Source organism: Nyctereutes procyonoides, unplaced genomic scaffold (assembly GCF_905146905.1).
Source record: "Nyctereutes procyonoides isolate TBG_1078 unplaced genomic scaffold, NYPRO_anot_genome, whole genome shotgun sequence".
Taxonomy (NCBI): domain Eukaryota; kingdom Metazoa; phylum Chordata; class Mammalia; order Carnivora; family Canidae; genus Nyctereutes; species Nyctereutes procyonoides.
The window spans coordinates 328,833-345,954 of NW_026575045.1; the positions used below are offsets into that span (position 1 = coordinate 328,833).

General features: G+C 39.8%; 1 protein-coding gene across 1 annotated transcript; it reads right to left on the reverse strand.

The window, feature by feature from the left end:
• Positions 1-8,767: 8,767 nt before the first annotated feature.
• CCN2 (cellular communication network factor 2) lies at positions 8,768-11,988 on the reverse strand. Its single transcript, XM_055324747.1, has 5 exons — positions 11,373-11,988; positions 11,011-11,233; positions 10,628-10,879; positions 10,285-10,496; positions 8,768-9,905 (listed from the first exon to the last, which is right to left on the reverse strand). The coding sequence occupies exons 1-5, from the start codon at positions 11,436-11,438 to the stop codon at positions 9,609-9,611; spliced, it is 1,050 nt and encodes a 349-aa protein (XP_055180722.1). The 5' UTR covers positions 11,439-11,988; the 3' UTR covers positions 8,768-9,608.
• Positions 11,989-17,122: the final 5,134 nt, after the last annotated feature.

Sequence of the window (17,122 nt, forward strand, 5' to 3'; positions counted from 1 at the left end):
ATGAGAGATAGAGAGAGAGAGGCAGAGACATAGGCAGAGGGAGAAGCAGGCTCCATGCAGGGAGCCTGATGTGGGACTCGATCCCAGGACTCTGGGACCATGCCCCGAGCCCAAAGTAGACGCTCAACAGCTGAGCCACCCAGGTGTCCCCTTTTAGAGTTTCTTAACAGAAGTATGCAAACTTGCCTAGCAACCCTAGAGTTAAAAATTATGAAAGGTATGAAATAATCGTCACATTGGGATTCATCAGCTCAAATTATGGGTAAAGTTTAAAAATCAACAAATAAATAAAACACAAAAAACAAAAAGCAGTCATGTTGTAGACACATTTTCCTTAACCCTTGGATTTAATGTCATTTTCAGGACTTCATAATGCATTACTAGAAAGAGTATAAGAAATACTAACCACAAATCAGAAAAATTTAGCTAGAGAGGATTTCAGTCTGGGAAAAAAAAAAGAGTTGGGTTTTTCATTTTAAGACAATCCTCTGAAATGATATAAAAGAACATTTTAAAAATATGAAGAGAATAAGTTTATCTTTTATTATTTTCAGTGTTAAGGGTTTTCATTTTAAAGGACTTCAATCGCAAACAGAATAAATCAGTATAAACTGGATTGAGAAACTATTAGTGAATGAAACATATAAATTAAATTTTTTTCATGAGTAATTAAATTCAAAATTTTGATCCCAATTTATCAATTCAAATTACTTTACTGTGGGCAGCCCTGGTAGCTCAGCAGTTCAGCGCCGCCTTCGGCCCAGGGCCTGATCCTGGAGACCCGGGATAAGTCCCACATTGGCTCCCTGCATGGAGCCTGCTTCTCCCTCTGCCTGTGTCTCTGCTTCTCTGTCTCTCTCTCTGTGTCTCTCATGAATAAATAAATAAAATCTTTAAAAAAATTACTGAATTCTAGATTATATATGGTTTTGTGTTAAATTTGTCTGTTTCCTAAATTCTAACATTTTGTGTAGCACCCATCACATCAGCATTTAGATTTGGATACTTCATGTGTTTTGTATATTATTTTCATGATGATGATGATTGACTAGAAGTCACTGGAGACTTTTAGAAACACCTTGTTTCTCAACCAATTAGATTCAGGGTATTATTTTCCTTTGTCTTTATTATTTATTATTATTATTTCCTTTCCATTCCCTTTGTCTTTATTACATCTTAGACTAAATATTTCATTACTGTCGTATTTATTTTATAGCCCAGCTTTCTGGGAAAGGACTCTGAGACCTTTAAGTGCTTTAAAGCCTGGTTTCTTGTATGAAACTGAGTCGATGAAGAGTAACGATTTAAAAAAAATAGACTTGGTTTGAAATTTTTGTTTATTCATGTATGAGTAAAACTGAAAGTATTACCTCCTCCTCTCTTCTTTTGGTTTCTTCTGCTCTGCCCCAGGATGCTTCATGAACTGGTATCTCCAGTTTTTTTGGTTTTGTTTGTTTTAATTAGGTAAGGGTGGTGTGGATAAGAGTCGTTTTTGTTTTTCATAAAACAGTATTTTATATCCATTTGCCTGCCTCTATCCTATTGAACTGTACTTATACATAATGTAAAGTGTTGGTAACTCTTATTGTTAAGGTGGAATTTACATGGTGAGGTGTTACTTTCCACATGGGACTCTAGATACCTTAGAATCTTGTGCTCTTAGATTAAATGATGTTTATTGAGTTTCACTAAATATACATCAAATATAGAGTTTCATGATTTCTGTTCATCAGTTTCATTCTGGAATTATGTTTTAAGGAATAAGCCTGCTGATAAGCTAATAAAAAAATAAATGTTGGAAGAGATCAACTTGGTCCTCTGAGATTTAAATTGATAAATGGTGCTAGTCCCTTTGATGTTAAAAGAAAAATCCAATGCCTCCCTAAAATATTTGTGCATTTTGGAGAACTTTATTCTTCTAGCTATGAGTTTCTACCCCCATTAAATTCTCAACCTCATTTTTCATACATTATGCCATAATAGTGTGCAGTGAAGCATGTTATACGAACTGTGCTATTTTTCAGAAGCTTATCATCTGAAATATTAAAAATAAGTTAATGTTTTTCCTGTTTATAAAGTAATAATTATTCTTTGTAAACAATGTTGAAAATCTAGAATACTATAAAGGTGGAAAAATAACTTTCAGATAATCTTTTTTAATGTTTTGACAATATTCCTTTAAAAAGGTGCTTGAAAATAACATATCAGATGAAGGGCTAGTTTCCAAAATCTATAAAGAACTTATTAAACTCAACAGCAAAGAAACAAACAATCCAATCATGAAATGGGCAAAAGACATGAACAGAAATCTCAGAGAGGAAGACATAGACATGGCCAACATGCACATGAGAAAATGCTCTGCATCACTTGCCATCAGGGAAATACAAATCAAAACCACAATGAGATACCACCTCACACCAGTGAGAATGGGGAAAATTAACAAGGCAGGAAACCACAAATGTTGGAGAGGACGTGGAGAAAAGGGAACCCTCTTGCACTGTTGGTGGGAATGTGAACTGGTGCAGCCACTCTGGAAAACTGTGTGGAGGTTCCTCAAAGAGTTAAAAATAGACCTGCCCTACGACCCAGCAATTGCACTGTTAGGGATTTACCCCAAAGATTCAGATGCAATGAAACGCCGGGACACCTGCACCCCGATGTTTCTAGCAGCCATGTCCACAATAGCCAAACTGTGGAAGGAGCCTCGGTGTCCGTGGAAAGATGAATGGATAAAGAAGATGTGGTTTATGTATACAATGGAATATTCCTCAGCCATTAGAAACGACAAATACCCACCATTTGCTTCAACGTGGATGGAACTGGAGGGTATTATGCTGAGTGAAGTAAGTCAATCGGAGAAGGACAAACCGTGTATGTTCTCATTCATTTGGGGAATATGAATAATAGTGAAAGGAAATAGAAGGGAAGGGAGAAGAAATGTGTGGGAAATATCAGAAAGGGAGACAGAACATGGAAGACTCCTAACTCTGGGAAACGAACTAGGGGTGGTGGAGGGGGAGGAGGGCGGGGGGTGGGGGTGAATGGGTGACTGGCACTGAGGGGGACACTTGACGGGATGAGCACTGGGTGTTATTCTGTATGTTGGTAAATTGAACACCAATAAAAATTAATTTATTAAAAAAATAAAAAGGTGCTTGAATTTACTTAATTTTTAGATCAATTAAAATTGAAATACACATCAATAAATGTATAACAAAAGTTCTCATGCCCTCCTCTGAAGTAAAAATTATTTTGAATTCTATCACCATTAATTAGTGGTTGCCTATTCTTAAATGTCATATAGATGAAATCATTCAGTGTATATACTTTTGTATCTGGCTTCTTTCATTCAGCATAATGTTAGTGATTCTTTTTGTATTGATATATATTATTCTGCTGTATAAATATTCTACATTCTATCCATTTTCTTGTTGATATACATTTGAGTTCTTTTAAGTTTTGGGATGGATAGAACTGCTTTGAGGATTTTGTTTATGTATTTTGTTCATTTCTCTTGGATCTATACATAAGAGTGAAAGTTTACTGTGTCATAGGTAGTTATATATTTGGCTTAGGTAGATACTGACATACAATCTTTCAGTTATTATATTGGCCTAAGTTATATACGCTAACTGTGCTGACAAAAATTGTTAGAATTTGTTGAACTAATGCAAGTCTTCATATGCTTTATGTTCTTGAGATATAAATTCTAACTAATCAATAATATTTCTTATTAACTCAACACTTCTTCCTCTTTTTTCATTATGGTTAAACATCTGATATAGAAGATGGGTCTTCATGTTGATGTCTTTGGAAGCTATATCTGGATTTGGAATCTGACTTAGTATTTTAAGGATATATTTTATATTGTTTATTCTTAGTCTTGGCAACAGTCTATATAATCGGTATGATTCATGAGGTAAAGGATAGTTATTAAAAACTTACAAAGGAGAATCTTCATGATTTCATTTATGGCATGGGAGAATGAGGTATGAAAATACACTGATGTGTATGAATATATGTGACTTCACTAAAGGCTATGCATGTGTTGCACATGCTCCTAGGCACAGGGCTAATAAAGGAATAGTGGCTTGAATAGCTAAGCCATTTATTTATTTATCTGTTGTGAATAGTTCATTAAATCCAAAATCATGAAAACCTCAAACACGTTTTGGCATATTCTCTATTTTTTAGTAAGGAGATGAAAGATTTATTTTATTTTAGTTTTTGAAAGATTTATTTTAAAAACCTTTTCCTAATTATAAAATAATGCATATTCATTTCTGAGAATTTGGAAAAATACAGAAGACTATTTTGAAAAAATATAAAATTACTTTAAGCTAACCATCATGTGATGAATACCATAAATTTAAAGCTTTATTTTAAAAGTCATCTTGGAATTATGTCTGGGAATTGGTACAGATTGCGCTTAGTGCCTCTGAGGCACTGTAAAATGTGTAAAGTACCAAAAATCTGATACTAAAATCATCAGAGAGCTTATGTATGATGAATAGTTTCTCTGTCATTCTCAGGTCACCAATTATGTGTGTTTCTGTAACCATCAAAATGAACTAAAAATTTAAGGACAGTTAATGGTCTTAATGCACTGCAGTTCTTATCCTTCTAGAGGCTCAATTTGTCCAACCTTTAATAGGAATCTTTTAAATTTGCCTCCTGAACTTTTTTTTTAAAGATTTTTTGTTCATTTATTCATGAGATACACAGAGAGAGGGAGAGAGAGAGAGACAGAGACACACACAGGCAGAAGGAGAAGCAGGATCCATGCAGGGAGCCTGATGTGGGACTCGATTCCGGGACTTCAGGATCATGCTGTGGGCCAAAGACAGGCGCTAAACCACTGAGCCACCCAAGGATTCCCCTCCTGAACCTTTTTGATAGGTCTTAACTGTCCTTGTTAACTTCATTATTATACAATATGAAAGGTTGTCCCTGAATAAATGTATTTATTTTACACATTCCTTGTGCTTAGGCCTCAATAAGCCGTTCTCCAAGAAGCCTTAGTTTCTTTTAGTGGAAAATAGTATTTCAAGAGCACATAGGAATGCTTATTCTCTTGAGTTGTCATTGTATCTAAGCCTTTTCATTGAGCAGATATAGGAAAAAATTTAGGCGTGTGTTAAGAGATAAAATACATTATAAGTTACGCTGATATTTTTAATTCGAATTCAGAAATACAGAATTTAACTTCTTTTATATCTGTATTTGTGACCTCCTCAGTAGGAATCCTAGTACTCACGAACACTAGTGATAGAATATCCATAATGGCTCGCCTGCTTTATCTATATTATACACCCAATAGTCTCCAAATAATAATACCACCACCATGAAAGCAGCTAAGTATTTGAGGGGAGGCATCTGCTATGTCCATTCTCCTCCACCCTATATGGTTGCATTCTACACTGTCAGAACATACTGTATAGCCACTGTACGCTATATGTTCTCCTCTTTAACCTTCATAATCTTAGTCCTAAAGATAAACTATACTTAATGCTCATATGCTAGTTTTTATATTAATATCTCTCAGACATTTTTGTTTTCTGAGATTTTTCTCTAATAGAGTTTTTCAGAAAGGGCCCATAGGAACAATATGCTGAAATTCATACGTTTTATTTTTATTGTATTTATATATATATTTTTTAGAGAGAGGGCAAGAGCAGGGGAGGAGCAGAGGGAGAGGGAAAGAATCCTAAGCAGGTTCCATACCCAGATGTGGGGCTCATCTCACAACCTTGAGATCATGACCTGAGCTGAAATCGAGTCAACTAATTGAGTAAGTGACTCAGGCACCCCAATTCTTGCATGTTTTTGGCAGTTTCTCTGTGTCTTTTATTTTTGAATGTCCGTTCTGGAGGATAAAAATTCTTTAATTCACATTTTCTTTCTTTGAGTATCCTAAATGTTAATCCAGTATTTTGGTTTAAAGTGTTGCATGCATGCGTGCATGCATAAATAAATATGTTACTGTCAAAAAGTCTGATGATGAGTTAATTTTCTTTTACTTAAGAGATTCATGTTCTTTGCCTAGATGTTCTGATGGTTTTTCCTTTTTCTTTCTATTTCAGTAATTTTACTAGAATATGTCTTGGTGTTGGTAGATTTTATCAGGTATGTGGTATGTTCTTTCAATATGTGCTTTCAAATTACTTTTTATTTCAGTAAAGTTTTCTTGATTTATTTCTTGTCTTCTTCTCTAGAACCTCCTACTATCCATATGTTAGATTTTCTTTGCCTATCTATGTATTTATCAATTTTTCTAGAAACATTATCATACTTTTTTTTTTTAATTTCCCTCCTCCTTACCATCTATTCTTCTTAAGGAATTTCTGGTTGTTCACTCTTTTGTTCCTTCTTGTTTGATATCTTTCTTTTATTTCCAATTCTTTTCTGGGTTTTATCAACATACTTCTAAGTTTTACTAACTGTGATTTGTGTTGCTATTTTGTGTCATTAGTTGTTTCCTTTTTATTATTTATGTCTACTCTCATTTTCTTAATGTTCTTTTGAAATAATATAATTTTTATGTGTTTTCTGGGCATGTATTTATGACATGCTTTTGTTTCTGCTTTTTATTATTTTCATATAATAATATTGTATGGGATTTAGCTTTGATAATTTTGTTTTCCTTTCTTTTACGTGAAATTAGTTTTCTTGAACTTTGTTCAGTAAGGACACTTGGTTTGTACAGCTTTTTGAACTTCACAGAGATCTTTTATTGTTTTCATGTGGTTTTATAAATATGGCAGTTTACCTCCTCAGATTTTGAACCTTTGTTTCTCTCATTTTTACCTAGGCCTTCTCATTCAATGTCTCTGTTGTCTCTGACCTGCTCAATTTTTATTTCATTCCCACAAGCATGGAGTCCTCCCGTGGGAGAGAGCTCTTTTGTTAAGATTTATTTGGGCAGAACCCCTGCCCTCAGATTGGTCTCCTATACTTCACTGTTGGCTATTTTGGAGTTCTCTTCTTCTCAGAAGCATCAGATATCCTATTACATCTCTGTTTGTTCCCACACATATGCTGACACAGTGCACGTCTTATGTGGTTGATGATTTTCTTGTCCTAACATTTTGAGATTGAAGGGATGCCTTACTACCTAGTTTTGTTATAAAGATTGCTCATGGGATTTTGATTTTGCAATATAGTTACTCTGTTTTTATGTGGAAAATTGAAGTCTAAAATCTATGCCTCTGTTTGTATTTCAATCTTCCCAGAATTCTCAAATTCCTTTTAAAACACTCAGGCTCTTCATCTTTGCATCTAGGAGTATATTGACAGAAAGACCATGTGGATTAGACAATGTACTCTGTGTGTGTGTGTGTGTGTGTGTGTGTGTATGTGGGTTTATTTGGGGAAGCTGCTGACAGTGTTACCATATACATATATGGGCATATCCTAAAAGTCCAATGTTTTGACCAAAAATACTTTGCACATTTTGAACACGGCAAGTTTTCCCTTTGGTTTGTGGCATCGGCACTGTTGGTAAAACTGGTGTTTATTTTCAGATGTAATTTTGTCTTTTGGAATGACACTGGCATTACAACACTGATTACCCTGTGATGGGTTAGTTTGTCTGCAACTATGCCCCCCCCCTAAAATCCACAGCTATACTGATCTGGAGAAAACTGTGCTTTTTAGCTGTCTTTGGAATATTTTTGTTTGCCACTTCCTTCAATTCACGTTTTGGTAGAGGCCTGGATAGATTCCAGAATCATTTCTAGGCTTCTTGAACAATTTCATTTTGTCACTTACCAACTACTTGGTAAACTATTGATCTTGAAACCTGATAGTCAAAAGCTTGGGGCAATGGAGGAATTGCTTTTAACTTAAGACAAATTTCTATTAATGTTAATAGAAATTATGCTCCTTTTCTACTTAGACCATCATCTATTTGTGATTGGTTATCATGGCAACTGAAAACAGAACTATGCAAAAATGCAACTTATTAGATGGTTCCATTTAAATGCAGATTTTAAAATTTGCAGATTTAACAGTAAGATTATTGACGTTCAGAAATAGATCTATAGTAGAGTATACAAACTCAAAAAATAGTTAAAACCTTTACTATGTAGAACAGAGAGTATTTTGTGATGGGAAAGTTTGTAAATTACATGCCTACAATGGCCAGTGGGGTATTAAATGTAAACAAGATCAAAAGTAACCAATAGGGATTATGGAGATTTAAGTTACCTAGAGAGAACTGAACCTAAGGATCTATAAAGTACTGTGAAGTTAACAAAAAATGCCTGTACACAAACGCATACACATATATACTGTGTCTATATACACACTATGTATGCCTGTAAGTTTGTGACACTTAATTCAGCGTGAAATAGGTTTATGGAAAATTCTATTGAACTGATTAACCAATTCATCAGCAGATATGATAACAGATTTAGAAAATTACAGATAACTCGTTTTAAGACAAAAGCTTCCCATATATATTCAAGAAAACTCAGAAATGTTTAGAAAAGTGAATATCCACATTTTTTTATAGAAAAAATATATACTTTATTTTCAACTAGAAAGGTGCAAACATGTAACTTTTGGTCACATTCTCAACAAGTAAACTGTCCAAAAAACAGTCATAGTCAAAGTAGAAACAAATGCTTCCAGGTGGAAAAACTGATCAGCTATACAGAGCCACTCATGTTTTAAAAAAGGCAATTTGTTCATTAAAAGTGAGGCTACCACATTTCCAACTGACAAATCAGACTCCCAAGGACATCATTACCTCATATTCAGCAAACAATCTGTTTTGATGGACTGTCATTCTGAGCAGAATTTCCATTTGAATATCCATTTCATGCTTTGAATTATCAGACAAGCTTTACGTCCTACCTATGGTGTTCAGAATTGAGGCTAACATTTGAAATATCAAAGCATTAAAAACAAAAAGGCACAAACAATTTTAAATTAACTTAGATAACTGTACAAATATATATATATGTGTATATATATACACACACACACACACACACACACACACAATATTTACAGTATCAATAAAAAAAAAATTCTGGCTTATTACAGGCAAATTAGCTTGCCACAAGCTGTCCAGTCTAATAGATAGGATTCTGATTCCTGAACAGTATCATTCAAATCAGAATGTCAGAGCTAAATCTGCTGTTCTGACTTAAAAAGAACTTGACCCAGCCTCATGAAGAAGGCTGGAGAACACACATCCTAGCTGTCGCTGGAGCTGCAGGTAGGTCAGTGAGCATGCTAAAATTCTCCTTCCCATTTACACTCCAAAGAGGAGGCACATTCTACTTTAGGATGACAATCCTTTCTACAGGTGCTCTCCCACTGTTCCTAAAGTCACACCTTGGTATATACTCTGGTGCTATGTGCTAACGCAGTCCCACTGTCAAGTCTTACTTTCTTCAAACCAGTGTCTAGGTTGATAGACTATTTGAAGGTCACATGGCACAACATTTTGAATTTGGCGGCACTTTTTCTTTCCCCCAGTTAGAAAAACAGATTTAAAGTAACTTGTACTACTGAAATCATGTTTACACAAAAAAATGAGATGTGAATCAGTTCAAGTTCTAGCCTCATGAGTTAATGCCTCTCATACTCTTCTGGCTTTATGCCATGTCTCCATACATCTTCCTGTAGTACAGTGACTCAAAGATGTCATTGTCTCCAGGACAGTTATAATGGCAGGCACAGGTCTTGATGAACATCATATTCTTCTTCATGACCTCTCCGTCAGGGCACTTGAACTCTACAGGAAGCGTGGTGGTTCTGTGGGGAGTGCAGCAACGGCCATCTGTGCATACTCCACAGAACTTAGCCCGGTATGTCTTCACGCTGGTACAACCAGAAAGCTCAAACTTGACAGGCTTGGCGATTTTGGGGGTACGGATGCACTTTTTGCCCTTCTAAGGAAGACAAAGCAGAAGAAAAAAAGAAAAATCAATGGCTCTACCAGGGGAGTGGCTTTCTTCAAGTTCTGTGTGTTTTAGTCTTAGGTTGTCTGACTCTTGTTTATATTTTGAGGAGTGGAAGTTTGAGTCTCCTTTGCCAGTCTTCCAAAAATAGACATAGCCTCTCTTGGGATGTCTGGAATTAACAGTGTGGAGAATTTCATAGTGGAAAGCTGGTGGTTCCTATTACACAACATCTCATTCCAGCAAAACAGCTCAATGGTTGGATATTTTTGGAGATAAAACGTCTCTAATAACAAGGGTGGTGAGACCCAACTTTGGTCCTATTCATTATCATTCCAGGAAAATCAGTTAACAAGAGCAGAAAATGTACCTTAATGTTCTCTTCCAGGTCAGCTTCACAAGGCCTGACCATGCAGAGGCGGCTCTGCTTCTCCAGCCTGCAGAAGGCGTTGTCATTGGTAACGCGGGTGGAGATGCCCATCCCACAGGTCTTGGAACAGGCACTCCACTCTGTGGTCTGGACCAGGCAGTTGGCCCGAATCATAGTTGGGTCTGGGCCAAACGTGTCTTCCAGTCGGTAAGCTGTGGGAGCAGAGCACACAAACACTCAGTAAGACGCCAGGATAAGACATTTCCTCGTCCCCTTGGCAGAGCGAGGAGTCAGCCCTGGGAGGGAGGCTCGCAACACCGACTTAGAGGAAGATTCAACCCACCGGCCAGGGCAGGGCCAACCACCGTGTGATCCTTGGGCTCGTCGCACACCCACTCCTCGCAGCATTTCCCGGGCAGCTTGACCCTCCGCGGGAAGGGGCAGTCGGGGCTGGGCAAGCGGACGTCCATGCTGCACAGGGGCACGCAGCCCACCGCCCCGTCCAGGCAGGTGCACTGGTACTTGCAGCTGCTCTGGAAGGACTCTCCGCTCCGGTACACAGCTCCTCCGAAGACGCAGGGGGCCCCGTCCTTAGCTGAAGGAGAGGAAGGGAACGAGGGGGAACGCGGGGTCAGGCATCGGCGGCAGCAGGAGGCGCGGCGGGGACGCGCGGGGCGCGGGGCTCCCGGGGGGGGGGGGGATCACCAGCGCTGCCGCGGCTCTTACCGGTGCACACGCCGATCTTGCGGTTGGCCGGGCCGCCGAAGTCGCAGAAGAGGCCCTTGTGCGGGTCGCAGGGGTCGCGCTCCGTGCACAGCTCGCCCAGCTGCTTGGCGCACACACGGCAGCAGCCGCAGCCGTCCAGCACCAGACTGACGCCGGCCGGGCACCTCGGCGCCGGCGCGGCCGCACACGGGCACGGGCCGCCGCAGTCCTGGCCGGCCGCGGGCTGCGGGGAGGGGGCGGCGGTCAGCGGGCTCCCCCCACCCCCGGCGCCCCCGGCGCCCCCGGCCCTGCCCGGCCCTGCCCGGCCCCGCCCGGCCCTGCCCGCTCGCCTCCGCCCCGGCCGCCGCGGGGCTCCGGCTTACCCGGCCGCAGAGGGCGAGCAGGAGCAGGAAGGCGCCGCGGACTGGGCCCAGGCCGGCTGCAGACATGGTGGGCGCGGTGCGAGGAGCGGGGCGGCGCGGAGGGCGGCGCGGAGGGCGCCGGGGCGCTGGGGCGCGGGCTCGGCCGGGGAGGCGGGGGCCGGGCTCTCCGGGCCGAGGTCTGGGGGCTGGCGCTCGGGCGGCGGCGGTCGCGGAGAGGCGGAGAGGCGGAGAGGCGGAGAGGCGGGCGCGGGTCGGAGCTGCGCTGGCGGCCTCCTCTCTGCGGGAAGCGTTGCCGTGTGAGGCCGGGGCGGGCGGCCCGCGGCATTTATACGCTCCGGGCGGCCCCGGCTCTCCAATGAGCTGAATGGAGTCCTACACAAACAGGGACATTCCTTGCATTCCTCCCCACCTTCCTGCCTCATCAACTCACACCGGATTGATCCTGACCCCTTGACACTCCGCATTCTTCCCGTCTGAAAAAGCTGGCACACTGCAGCTCGCCGCCCCCCGCCCCCAGAGGCTCAGTATTTCCAGCCCCAAATAGGATTTTTCCCCCTCTGGCTTCTTCGCTCCACTCCTGACTTACATCATTGATGAACACATCCATTACTACTATTTGTTATACACTCACTTTTCTTTCTTTCTTTCCATATTTTATTTATTCATGAGAGAGAGAGAGAGAGAGAGAGAGACAGGCTGATGCGGGACTCGATCCTGCGACCCTGCGATCATGCCCTGGGACGAAGGCAGACACTCCACCACTGAGCTACCCAGGTGCCCCTCACTTGTGTTTCTAATCGTTGTACCCGCCCTACCCACTGACTTACATGTTTTTTAAGAGGTAGGTATCCTAAGAGGCTAACAGCAAGGATTCCTAAAAAATTCGGAAGGGTTTCCTTTTTCCTTTTTATTTTTTGTACTATTTTAATCTCGGAGGCTGTCTTTGAAACTCATCAGAGAGCAGAAAAGTAGTTGCTTTCAACCAGCTGAAATCCCCACGAAGTCTACCTGCAAATCTTACATTCCATGTTGGAGATGTAGGAATTTGATTCTTTCTCACTTGACATAACGGTTTGGATGCCTCATACCTGGACAAGAAAGAGAACAAAGCCAGGGCTCAAGTCAAGAGTATGGATGCAGTTTCTGCGGGTGGGTGGGGGTGTGTGTTCCAGCGCACTTGCTCTGTTTTCTCTTAATGTATGTAACAGTTTTATTGTTGGGAGTATCGGGATCTTGGGGTTTACTTGGGGTGTTCTAAATACAGTTTGGGTCTTTGAGAAATGAGTGATTTTTCAAAATACTAAAACCTGTAATCTTTGAATGTGGATTGGACTTGGTTTGTCTCACAGTAAAAAAAGCCTGATAATTTAGCAAGAACAGTGTACCCTTTTATTTCTGGTTATAAATTAAGAGTGTCAGTGAATAATACAGTTTAGTAATAACTCTTCACACTGCTATGAATAGTGATTGTGACTTCTTACTGTCCAAGGAGCCTGCAGCCTAAGTGGAGTGAGATCAGGTCAAGGAAACAACGGGTTTTATTCTCTCTGCTTGTGCACAGATGTCAAATATGGCCAATAAGTCTAAGCACATTTCCACTTCTTAATGTTGCCAGTTAGCTGCACTAAGCACTTCATTAATTAGCCATGCTTTCACTTAGAATCTGCTGTTTAACTGCTTTGTTTTTTTGTTAATGTTTCCAGTTACCATTTTGTGTAAAGTGAGGGATTCCAGAGCTGCGCCATTTTCTTGTATTGTGATGCCACATCATTTGACACTTGTTACCAGTGACAAACTCATTTCAGTTGTTGATTTAAGATAAACATGCCTGTGTCTGATGCAAAGAAGAGCATTCAGAAACAACCCTATAGATTTATAATTTGAAAACAGCCTATGTTTAAACAGTTTAAACAGCCGCATTTTTTTTACACGTTTCAATTCGCTCTATTGAAAAAGAAAAGAGCCAAGAAGAAAAGAAAACACTCCAACTTCAGCATAGACCGCATCATCTGTACACAATTACCTCCCTAAGCAGTCCACATGTTACACAGTGAACTTGCCTGTCAACAGTGTGAGTGGCCAGCAGGGAGGGGGGTGGCTCTGAAGCTCAGGAAGAATTTTCAACATTGTTATTTAATGTTCTTTCCAAGCATTCCTCAAAGAGAAGAGGCCTAAAATTTCCTATTTAAGGACGGAACATTCCACGTTATGTTCATAGCCACATGTATATTAAAGGCAACTGGGCCCCCAGCTTTTTCTTCCCTCATGGATGATTTTAAAAGTCCAAAATATGTGGGAAGCCACAGTGAAATCTTTCAAGACCTAAACCCCGAATTATGTCTACCACTAATGGTTGGGAAGGTGTGGTAGAGGGGGAAGGGTAGGGATGTGAAGCTGGAGCCTCACCTAAGATGGGATGTGGGCTAGGTGGTCATCTCTAGTGGCTTGCAAGGGTGAGGTCGATGGGAGAATGGTTGGGAAGTTTCGAATGCTCTGGAGAGCCTGAGAACCACCACCAATAGCCTCACATATGTACAGCAAAGTGGAGACTTTCATTCATGGAAGGGATAAATTGCTGGACCACGTGACCAGGTTTATATTCTTAGAGCTGCCATTCACAAATCTTAGGGAAGTAAGAGCCATATTTCCAAGTTGACATTATGAAAATGTTGATGATACTTTATTTCGTAAGATTTAATGATGATTAATTGGATTAAAATTCTTAGGGAGTTGGTGCCCCCCCCCATCTTTTTTGATTTTCTTTTTCTCTACATGTATAGCATGCATACTACATTCTGCCAGGTTTTTAAAAATAACAAGACATATCATAAAAAGAACTTGGTTTTACTATAAAATTCACATGGTACCTCAAAGTCTAAAAAAGCCAATTGTTAGCTCCAAATGGATGGTTTTGATATTGGCTAAGAGAAAATACTTATACTGATAGATACAGAACATGGAATCTCAGCATAGAAAAAGAGGTGTGCATTATACAGTTAGGGTGAGGTTTTATGATCAAAAGTCCTTTGAAGAGTTTAAAATAAAAGATTATTATTAAGAAAGTGAAAGAGAGAGAGACATAGAGAGAGACACAGAGAGACAGAGAAGAGAAGACACCCAAGACATTCACAGACTCAAAATATGTTCATATTGTATTATGGGGACCTTCAAGTGCCAGGAAACTCAGAGGCAAAGGCTGACACTCCATCCTTAACTCATGCCATGGGATCTGAATTCTTGTACTATTATAAATGACTCAGCAAATGTTTGTGTGCACCTGGGCGGTAGTGGGAATAGTGGCTTCTTATAATTTTGTCCACCTCTGACTTCTCCCAACGCTTGCGACTGACAGCAGGTTCAAACTGGGAGAAAAAGGTCTTTGAATTTGTGTGTAAAATGGTTAAGATGCCCTAATTTTGTCTTGTAAGCAAGTGTTTAGCAAATGGTTTTTAGAGAGTTTTTTTTTTTTTTAAATGAGGAATTCATTAAGCTGGCCACTGAGTCCTGTTTACAGAGCTATATAAGGTACGTGTGTGTCTACTCAGGCATCACTTGTACAGGTCGTTTGGTTAAGTCTTATAAGATGTTCAGCTGTGTATGTCCTACATTCCTTCTCTTAGGTTTTTTGTTGTTTTTCCCTATTAAAAAGATAGTTATTTGATCAGGTATCAGACATAGAGAAAACCTGGCAGGACTACAGGAAAGTGGCCAGACTTTGGAGTGTTTGTGTACTTAAAGAAGGAATCTTGCACATTTTCAGCTTTCGGTCATAGACATTTTCTTATAAGAGCAAGTAGGCGTCTGTGCCAGCCCTGAAAACGGAAATCAGAGCTCCCAGGGAAACATACCAGAGGAATGTGACTCAGTGCCAAGACCCATACGCAATACATACACTGAGCTGTCAGATTTATAGGAAATCTGGCCATATAAGTGTATCTGGACAGTGAGCAGTTTGTTGTTATGGTGGGTTGGGCGTGGGCTTCAAATGTGTCTAGCATGCCTCAAATTCAATCAAGTAAATGAATTCCACCCCTAAAAATGATATGCCAGCTTTTTGGGAAAAAAAATATAATAAATACCATCATAAAATCTTCAGGGACTCTGGCTTAGTTTACCTTGTCTTATATTTGCTTAAGATGAAGGTTAGAGAGAGGGCGTACTCTGTGGGAGTTCAGAGGTGGGAAAGACGTGCAGATGTTTACTATCTAAATTACATTCATTTCCTCCCTGCTCTTGCCTCCTTATAATTAGTTCTCTGACTTTCTTGGGATATTATGTGATGCAAAGGTGTTTGTCAGAAAGTAGTCAAGGCTGTTCCTTCCATGTGGTCTGGGTTTATGTTTGCCTGTTCATTTACTTCCTTGTAGAAGCAGTTGATCGCTAGAGTGAGAAAGCAAAGGAATTTTTTTTTAAATGACATTTTCTTCAGTTTACTACTTGTCTCATGTATTTTATTAGTTTAATTACAATCCTGTGCTGCCTCTAGTCTGCTCGCATTGATCTGAGGTGGTGCTGGAAAACATGGATGCTACTATAGGTAGAGATGGGTCTCTTAACGCTTTTCCTGACATATTAGCAACTTAGATTTACTAGCTTAGCAACAAGTCTTTACAGCACTTTGTTTGATCATCTTAGATGGGAAGAGTCTCTTTGGTGATACTTAAAATAATAAGAGAGAAGGAAAAAGAAGGGAGGTAACCGTCTGTCAAACGTGTGGTTTGGGGAAACCAAATCAATAGGTTGAAGAGGAATAGAGAATCAAGACTAGATGACTTATTTCAAAGAATAGGAGTAAAGGATAAATATTTTGAAAGGACGACTATAAAATCGACGTGATGTGAATGTGTCCCCAGAGATTCTGCCGACGTATAGGGAGGTGGAGCAAACTAAGACAGGCACCGTCAGCTCACCCCTTGAAATGTGTTCCCACCTCCTACGCCTGAGCCCCTTCTCACAACTCCAGGGCTCCCTGGAGTGTGGCATGTTTTTTTTTTTTAATATTTATTTATTCAAGTAATCTCTATACCCAACATGGGTGATACTTCATAAAGAAAACGGTTTTTTTTAATAAATTTATTTTTTATTGGTGTTCAATTTGCCAACATACAGAATAACACCCAGTGCTCATTCCGTCAAGTGCCTACCTCAGTTTTTGTCTTATGCGCTTACATGTCATCTGTATGGAAGAATTATCACAGTATATTTCTCTTTTAATCATAGTTGTCAGGATACATAAAATGAAATTCTGTACTTAGCTTATTTTAGTCATATGATGGCATCTGCTTCCTTCATTTGCATGTTATCATTTTTATTCCATTTTTTTTCATGGAAGAAGAGACGTTCAAAGAGTCCTTTCTTCAATGAAAAGCATGTAAGCTACCCCTAATCCTTAGGTAAAAATACAATGTGTGAATACTAAAGAAAGAACAAAATGTCTATTGGTGCCTGTGTTCATGTTTTCTTTAGATTATTTCTTTCTCAGAAACCGAGATAGTGAGACACCTGGGTGGCTCAGTGGTTGAGCATCTGCCCTTGGCTCAGGGTGTGATCCCAGGGTCTTGGGATCGAGTCCTGCATCAGGCTCCTTGCAGGGAGCCTGCTTCTCCCTCTGCCTATGTCTCTGCCTCTCTCTGTGTGTCTCTCATGAATAAATAAAATTGTTAAGAAAAAAAAAAGAAACCAATATAGTATTCTTTTGCTTAACATAATGCCATAGACATTTTTACACTCAATATATATTTGAGTTGATA

What these genes read in the sequence shown, in the direction of transcription:
- CCN2 (XM_055324747.1), bottom strand. Translation starts at nt 11,438, where the DNA reads ATGTCTGCAGCCGGCCTGGGCCCAGTCCGCGGCGCCTTCCTGCTCCTG. An exon ending in TGCTCGCCCTCTGCGGCCGG is followed by an intron (nt 11,234 to 11,372) that starts GTAAGCCGGAGC and finishes CCCTCCCCGCAG; the next exon opens with CCCGCGGCCGGCCAGGACTG. An exon ending in ACCTGGAAGAGAACATTAAG is followed by an intron (nt 9,906 to 10,284) that starts GTACATTTTCTG and finishes TGTCTTCCTTAG; the next exon opens with AAGGGCAAAAAGTGCATCCG.